The 7,838-nt window shown below is 56.8% G+C and overlaps 2 protein-coding genes across 2 annotated transcripts; both read left to right on the top strand.

Annotated features, from left to right (window-relative positions):
• Positions 1-1,874: 1,874 nt before the first annotated feature.
• Positions 1,875-4,223, top strand: LOC112949394 (disintegrin and metalloproteinase domain-containing protein 21-like). The gene has a single exon (XM_026041789.1). The coding sequence runs from the start codon at positions 1,875-1,877 to the stop codon at positions 4,221-4,223; it is 2,349 nt and encodes a 782-aa protein (XP_025897574.1).
• Positions 4,224-5,042: 819 nt separating this feature from the next.
• Positions 5,043-7,498, top strand: LOC112949393 (disintegrin and metalloproteinase domain-containing protein 20-like). Its single transcript, XM_026041788.1, is given in 1 exon segment — positions 5,043-7,498. A coding segment is annotated over 1 exon segment (2,442 nt). The 3' UTR covers positions 7,485-7,498.
• The last annotated feature ends 340 nt before the right edge of the window (positions 7,499-7,838 follow it).

The following is a 7,838-nucleotide window of genomic DNA, read 5'->3' as shown; positions in this document are numbered from 1 at the left end:
TCCCTGTGTATTTTTAATATTATTATTATTATTATTATTATTTTTCAGTTGACGTAGTGAAGGTAGCTTGTCTTGATTATGAAATGTTTGACTTGGTAATAAATCTACTGATCCTTTATAGCAGACTGTGAATATTGTAAATATCTTGAGATGGGTCATGTGGGATCAAAGAAGAAATTCTTTGTAAAAACACTAAAAGGATATGGGAAAAATAGGTAGGGTTTTTTTTTTTTTTTTKAATTTTATTTAAGAGAAATATTTGAAATCATTTGACCTTTTCAAAATTTTATGTATATCTGACTTTWCCTGTGACTTGATTATTTTCAGCTATATATATATTTAAAAAAGATAGAAGGACTTGACTAGGAGAAAGAGTTTTTGATTGGAAATAGCAACATGTCAAAGTTTTGCTGTCATCACTTCAGGTTTTTCTTTTGGAAATCTGAGTCTGTCCTCATCTGCCACGGTTAACTTCTGTGTATTAAAATGTTTTCATTTCTCCTTTTCAGTGTTGACTGTACTATGTTAGTTCATTTTGGATCAGTATTATAATGTAAATATTATGCATCAGTGTATATAAACGATTTTACTAAACTCAAAAGTTACTGGTGTCTTCTGTTGGGTGTCCAAGTCCCTTCCGCGCAGAAGGGGAAGGACAGGGGTGGCCCTGGGGACACTGGTGGCAGCACTTTCCTCATGCCACCACCCTTCTCAGGCCAGGTCCTGCCTCCTGTGCACTGTGGATGCAGACGTCGAGCGAGTGCCAGGAGCGGCTTTGCCCTTGTAGAGGGCTTTGTGGTGACAAGGATGTGCGAGCTGGGTTGCAGCAARCGCGGGGACCCAACCCCAAGCGCCTCCTTCACTCGCTGCCCTCCGTTAGMTGGCAGTAGTTTGCGCCCAGTGCGACGCGTTAACCCCATACGGTCTATAGGTGATTGCTGGAACTGCACCTTTTTAAGAGCAGGGAGTGGAGGGCATTGAACTGCTCTGTGGGCAGATAAGTCCCCTGCGCTGGCGCTCGGCTGATCCTSTTCTGGACCCTGCTTCCTGCTCCCACCCCCTGCTTAGTTGGACTTTTTGATAGCGACCCAATGTGCTGTGGTCGGGAGTGTTGGGGAGCATCCCAAGGCATTCCCGAGGCACATTTAAGGAAGCCATACAACCCACGATGCTCCTAGCAAGTGCTGCAGAAATGTGATGAAAGAAAAGCTGCTCCCCTGTCCCCAAAGGTGGCTACAGGGCCCAAAGTGCCTCTCCAAAGAGAGGAACATTCCCCATAAAAGGCTTAAGCCTTTGGTGACCTGGGGCGCCCTGTGCCTTCCGAGCGCATCTGTCACCAGCTGCTGAAGCTCTCACCACTGCAGCCAGAAGTCCCATTAGCAACCCCAGCCTTATTATTTTCCCTGTAATCTCCTATGGCTTTCCACTTAGAAAAGCAAAATCCCCTTTCAGACAAATTACTGGGGCTGTACTGACATGGGAGCAGATGCAGCAGCGGGCAGGGGAGGCCAGGGCCGCACGGGGAGGCCGCGGGTCGCGTGGAACCGCCCGGAACGTTTGTGTTCAAAGCGGAGCGGCAGAAACGGCCACCTCGGTGGCCGAGTGGGCACCCCATTGCTCCCCACCGCCTCCCGTGCCGCGCTGCCCTGCCGACCGGTGCCTTACCTGGTGGACGGGGAGCCGAGGGAGGCCGGGCYGCGGYGCCTTGGGCAAAGGGAGCTGGAGCTGAGYGGGCCGAGCAGGAGACRGGCCGGGGGGCCGCAGGAGGGAAGGTGTCCGGGATCGGTTGGGCTCTCTCTTGCTGAGCCAACAGCGGCTTGTCCGTGTGTCCGAGCGCAGGCTCCTCTCGCTCCCGCAGCGCGGAGGCGGGAGCCATGGTGGCAGCCGCGTGCTGGGGCCAGGCGGACGGCGTCGCGACGCGGCTCCTCCGCCTTGGCCTCCCYGGGGCTCTCGTGGGGCTGGCGCTGCTCTGCGGCGCGCAGCCCGCCTGCGGCTACGCGGCCTACGACATCGTGGTGCCCCGGAAAATCAGCCCCAGGGCAGGCCAGCCCAGCCAGGACAGGGTGTCCTACGCCATCAACATCCAGGGCACGGATTACACCGTGACCCTCCGGCAGAAGAAGGACTTCGTGGTACAAAACCTGCCGGTATTCACCCGCAACGCGCAGGGCGCCGTGCTGGCCCAGCAGCCGCGGCTGGCGGCCCACTGCTACTACCAGGGCTACGTGGACGGCAGCCCCGGCTCCGCCGTGACGCTGAGCGCCTGCAAYGGGCTCAGGGGGCTGCTGCTCCTCGGCAACCTGAGCTACAGCATCGAGCCCCTGGCTGGCTCCTCCACGTTCGAGCACCTGCTGCTGCAGACGGAGGAGGTGGCTGCCGGAGCCATCCTGTGCAAAGAGCCCTTGGCGGGGTGGCCAGCGGCGGGTGCCGCGGCGGCCAGCAGGCAGTTCCAGCCCTGGGGGCACACGCGTTACCTGGAGCTGCTGGTCGTGGTGGACAAGGAGGGGTTTGAGGCCTTTGGTAAAAATATCACCAACGTGGTGCTGGAAGTTGTGGAAATAATCAACCTGGTGGATGGGATGTTTTACCCTTTCCGCCTGCGTGTTTTAATAACTGCGCTGGAAGTCTGGACGGAGAAGAACCCTATCAGTATCTCCAAAAACATAACGGGGGTTCTCCATAATTTCAACTACTGGCGGAAGCAGAAGAGCCTCGCGCACCCTGCGTATGACGTGGGGTGCCTGTTCGCCACGCTGGAGTTCAGCCAGGACACAAAAACCTTGCACCTGGGCGGCCAGTCCAACTTCGGCGCTGTGTGTGACAAACAACGCGCCTCTGCTGTGGTGTCCTTTGCAAAACTGCCCTCTCTGCAAACGGCCGCGCACATCGCCCAYGAGCTGGGGCACGTTTTTGGCATGGAGCACGACGGCAAATACTGCCAGTGCGGCAACACCACCAAGTGCATCATGAACGCRCACAGCATCGCCAACTATCAGTTCAGCAACTGCAGCACCCAGTACTACTTCGATTTCATAGCGACGGGGAAAGGGTCTTGCCTGAGCAACRCGCCGCAGTCAGTGATGCCGTTCCTTCCGCAGCGCTGCGGGAACGGCATCGTGGAGCCCGGCGAGCAGTGCGACTGCGGCTCCGCGGCGCGCTGCAGGCTGGACCCATGCTGCGATAGCACCTGTCGGAAAAAACAGGGAGCCCTCTGCACTTCGGGAGGCTGCTGTCGGAACTGCAGGCCTCTGCCCGAAGGAGAAGTGTGTCGGGAGAGCACTGGTCCCTGCGACCTGCCGGAATATTGCAGTGGGAATTCGGAACATTGTCCTCCAGACATGACCATGCAGGAYGGAACCGAGTGCGCTGAGGATGGGCACTGTTATGCAGGCAAGTGCCAGTCTCACACGCTGCTGTGCATTAGGATTTTTGGCAAAGAGACAAGACCTGCTCCGTTTAAATGTTTCAAGGAGGTGAACACAAAAGGGGATCGGTTTGGCAACTGCTGGGGGAGCGGCTCAGACGGCAAATTTGAGAAATGCGAGCTAGAAAACGTCCTGTGCGGGAGGATGCAGTGTACAAACATCAGGCGCATCCCCTGGCTGCAAGAGCACACAACCATCATCCAGACGCCGGTGGGCAACACGTGGTGCTGGGGCACAGACTACCACCTGGGGCTGGACGTTCTGGACGCCGGCGTGGTGGAGGACGGCATGCCGTGCGGCGAGAAGAAGCTCTGCATTAACCGCACATGCGTCCCTGAGGCCAAGCACCTGACGTCCCGCTGCTCTGCTGAGAAGACATGCAGAGGGAACGGGGTTTGCAACACCAAAGGGAACTGCCACTGCGATGACGGCTGGGCACCCCCGTACTGCAAGTTCGCTGGCTTTGGAGGGAGCATCGACAGCGGGCCCGCACCCGTCACCAAAAAGGGGCTCTTCAGGTTGATTGCGGCTACTATAGTAGTAACTGTTGTCAGTCTCCTGGTACTTGCAGCCTGCAGTGTTTTGCTCGTGAAAGCGTTTAGAAGAGCCCAAGCATTAAGCAGCCTCGCCAAATGCTTCCCGTCGAGAGAGCAGCCGCGCACAGAGGACGGGCAGGAGCCGCAGGAAGGAGATGGTGCTGGAGCAGAGGAGAGTCGAGGCGCTGGTGCGGGGGAGGCGCCCGGCAGCGGAGCGGAGGCCGCACTCAGGCAGTCGCCAGCTGCAACCTCCCAGGTGTAGCGGATTCACCTTACATTGATTTGAATGCCTGGSGACAGCTAGGTGTGGAACAGCAAAATGAAATTGTTTTGAATGACCTCTGCAGGAAAAGAAAAACCTCACTGACTGCAGTGACAAGGTTAACTGGACACCATCCTAAAGGCTTTGCATTGACACGGGAGGAGAAGGAAGGCAGCCTGGGCAGCCCAGCGGGGTCTGCAGCAGGGAGGACTCTCCCCACTCACCAGGCAGGCCCCAAGAGCTCCTGGATCCTGCGGCATCCTTGATATCTCATCGGAAGGGCTTCAGGCCATCCATATTATGCATACCCATATATTCATATCCCTCTTCAGACCATCCACATTATCCATAGAGCTCTGCCTATCGGAGCCGCCTCCTGCTCAGCACCCAGCTGCCTTCAAACTCATCCTGGGGCCCACAAGCATCTCCTTCCTCCACCGCACACGGACAGGAATAGATGGTGCAAACCTCAGACCCCGCAGGAGGGCGGAAAGGGTTCTGAGGCCTGCATTATGAAAAAAATAAATAAATAAAAATAATAAAAAAGTAGCTGAGATCCTTTGATGTAGTATAAAGGAATTGTTTTGAGAGCAAGAATAAAGATAGGTTGTTATCTGCTTGGATGGTTGCTCCAGTGCTGGGCTGGAGCAAACGCCCTGGGCATGAGCTAGGGCGGAGGAATGGGGTGGGTAAGGATATATGGGCACTGCAGTGCCCTGGAAGGCAGGGGAGCCTCTCTGGAGGGCGGGCTGGGCTCCCCGGGCTGTGCCGTGGGGCCGGCTGTCTCCATCCCTGTCACTGAGGGGCTCCTCGGCCGCCATGCCGCAGCCTGTGCCCTCAACATGGCGGCGCCTGCGCCGCTCACAAAATGGCAGCCAGGCGGCGCTTCTAGAACCTTCCCAAGGCGGAGGAGATGCGTTTCGGGGTGCTRTGTACCTTGGTGCGGCGCCCACGGCTCCCAGTGAGGCTCAAGAGCCCAGAGACGCCCACATGAGGGTGGCAGGACCCCCGCCGCCCGCCCTGAAGCTGAAGGAGGGGAACATGAGGTGGCGCACGGTGGCCTTGCTCCTCACGCTGGGGGTGTCCATGGGCACCTCGGCGGCTCGCGCCCACCGCAGCGCCGCCGGCTGGCACCCGCCGCGGGGCTACGCCACCTACGAGATCGTGCGGCCGCGGCAGCTGCGGCCCTGGGCAGGGCGCGCCGTGGCGGGCGAGGCGTCCTACGCCATCGCGGTGGAGGAGGAGAACTGGGTGGTGCACCTGAGGAGGAGGAGGGGGCTGCTGCTGCCCAACCTGCCCGTCTTCACCTACGGCCCCGCGGGGGACCGGCTGCTGGAGCAGCCCCACGTGCCCGAGTGCTACTACCAGGGCTACGTGGAAGGCCGCCCCGGCTCCCTGGTGGCGCTCAGCACCTGCACAGGGCTGCGGGGGCAGCTGCGCGTGGGCAACCGCAGCTACGGCATCGAGCCCGTGCCGGGGTCCCTCACCTTCCAGCACCTCCTGTATCGCAGGGAGGAGAGCCCAGACATGGCTCTGACGTGTGGCTTGACCCAAGCCACGCTGCAGCAACAGGAAGGCATTCGCGCCAAGTTCAGCGCGCAGGACTACCTGCAGCGGCTGAAGCACACCAGCTACGTGGAGATATTCATGGTGGTCGACCACTACCTGTTCTCCTTCTACGGGAAGAACGAGAGCGCCGTGGTACACCTCGTTGTGGACACCATCAATTTGTCGGAAACGTACTACTACCCCCTCAAGGTTCGCATCTGCCTCATYGGCATCGAGATCTGGACCCACAGCAACCTCATCGGATACAGTCAGGACATTGAGTACGTCCTGGGCAACTTCAACACTTGGGCGAGCCAGGATCTCTCGCGGAGGATGAGTTACGACCTCACGCATTTATTTACCTACAGGGACTTTGGATTTGTTGTTGGGCTGGCGTATGTAGGCAGCATTTGCTACCCTGGTTATAACACAGGCCTCGTGACACGTATACGAGGAGACTTTGTCACCTTTACCATTATTTTTGCCCACGAGGTGGGCCACAATCTGGGGATGGAGCACGACGCAAAGGACTGTGTGTGCGGCAAGGCCACTAAATGCTACATGACCGACGAGTCGCTGGAAGACAGCAAGGCCTTCAGCAACTGCAGCGTTAAGAGCTTCCTCGACCTGCTCCAGAGGGGAGACGGCAACTGCCTGCGCAACGTCCCGGAGCCTCACAGACTCTTCTACTACAAGCTCTGCGGCAACAAGGTGATAGACGAGGGGGAGCAGTGCGACTGCGGGAGGCCGCTGGACTGCCRAGACGATCCCTGCTGCGACCAAAACTGCCGCCTGAAGCCAGGAGCCGTCTGCTCCACGGGGCAGTGCTGCCAGAACTGCCGCTTCCGCGCCGCGGGGCACAAGTGCAGGGCGGAGACGGACGAGTGCGACCTGCCCGAGTACTGCAACGGGACGTCCGAGTGGTGCCCCGTGGATTTCTACGTTCACGACGGGACGCCGTGCAGCGACAACGGCTCCTGCTACCAGGGAAAATGTGCCACCCATGACAACCAGTGCAGGAAGATCTTTGGGAAGAAAGCCCGGGGTGCTCCAGAAAGCTGCTTCAAAAARCTGAACGTGAAAGGGGATCGATTTGGCAACTGCGGGGGCGATGGGACCTCATTGGCTTTTGTGGGGTGTAAACCCCAAAACGCTCTGTGTGGAAGGCTGCAGTGCACAAACATAAAGAGAATACCCTTCCTGCAGGGGCCTGAAACCATCATTCAGACACCAGGGCCCCAGGGCTGGTGCTGGGGCACAGGCTTCCACGCTGGGRTAGACATACCTGACATCGGAGGAGGCCTCGACGGCACCAAATGCGGTCCGCAGAAGATCTGTGTCAACAAGACATGCCAAGATGCCGCGACCAGGAAAAACTGCGATCCAAAGGTTTTGTGCCACGGAAAAGGGGTTTGCAACAACCTTGAGCACTGCCACTGCAAGGCTGGCTGGGCGCCTCCGGACTGCCAGTTCCACGGGCTGGGAGGCAGCATGGACAGCGGCCCGCCGCCCCCGCTCTCCATCTCCTTTTCCGAGGTTGCCCAAAACAAAGCTTTTGGGACCGCAATAGGGGTCTCCATTGCTGTTGTCCTCCCTCTGATCGCTCTCGTCGCTGTTGTGATCAAATACAAGAAGGCAATAGTTGCGTTCTGCGTTAGAAGACTGGCCTAAAAGGGAACTAAGATTGCTGCAGGGGAGGAGCAGAGTGTCTAAAAAGATGACAATGTTGGAGGAAAATGAAGCAGGGGAAAATCCTTCAGCTGCAGGCCCCTCTCAGCATGTCCCTGAAGTTGGACTGCTGGGCCCGGGAGATGCATAAAAAGTGATATACACARAGTCACTGTGTACATTGTATAAAAGTTAATTGTGCAAAACTTGACTGTTTCCKCTTCCTGTATTACCTGCTATGTAAATAAAATTTGGTTTGGACCTAAAAAGTAAATCTATTAGAGAATAAAATATAAAAATGATAAAGTTGTGTTCATTTCATTGCAGCTAAAGATGTGCTTTATTCTGTAAAGAATTGTGAGGCCTTAGTAAATAACTCACTTGAGCATCTTCAATCTT

The sequence above is a fragment of the Nothoprocta perdicaria genome, unplaced genomic scaffold (assembly GCF_003342845.1).
Source record: "Nothoprocta perdicaria isolate Ctin4 unplaced genomic scaffold, notPer1 scaffold_294, whole genome shotgun sequence".
In the NCBI taxonomy this organism is placed as follows: Eukaryota; Metazoa; Chordata; class Aves; order Tinamiformes; family Tinamidae; genus Nothoprocta; species Nothoprocta perdicaria.
Note: the sequence above shows the minus strand (reverse complement) of the source record. Positions and strands in the feature narration are given on the sequence as shown.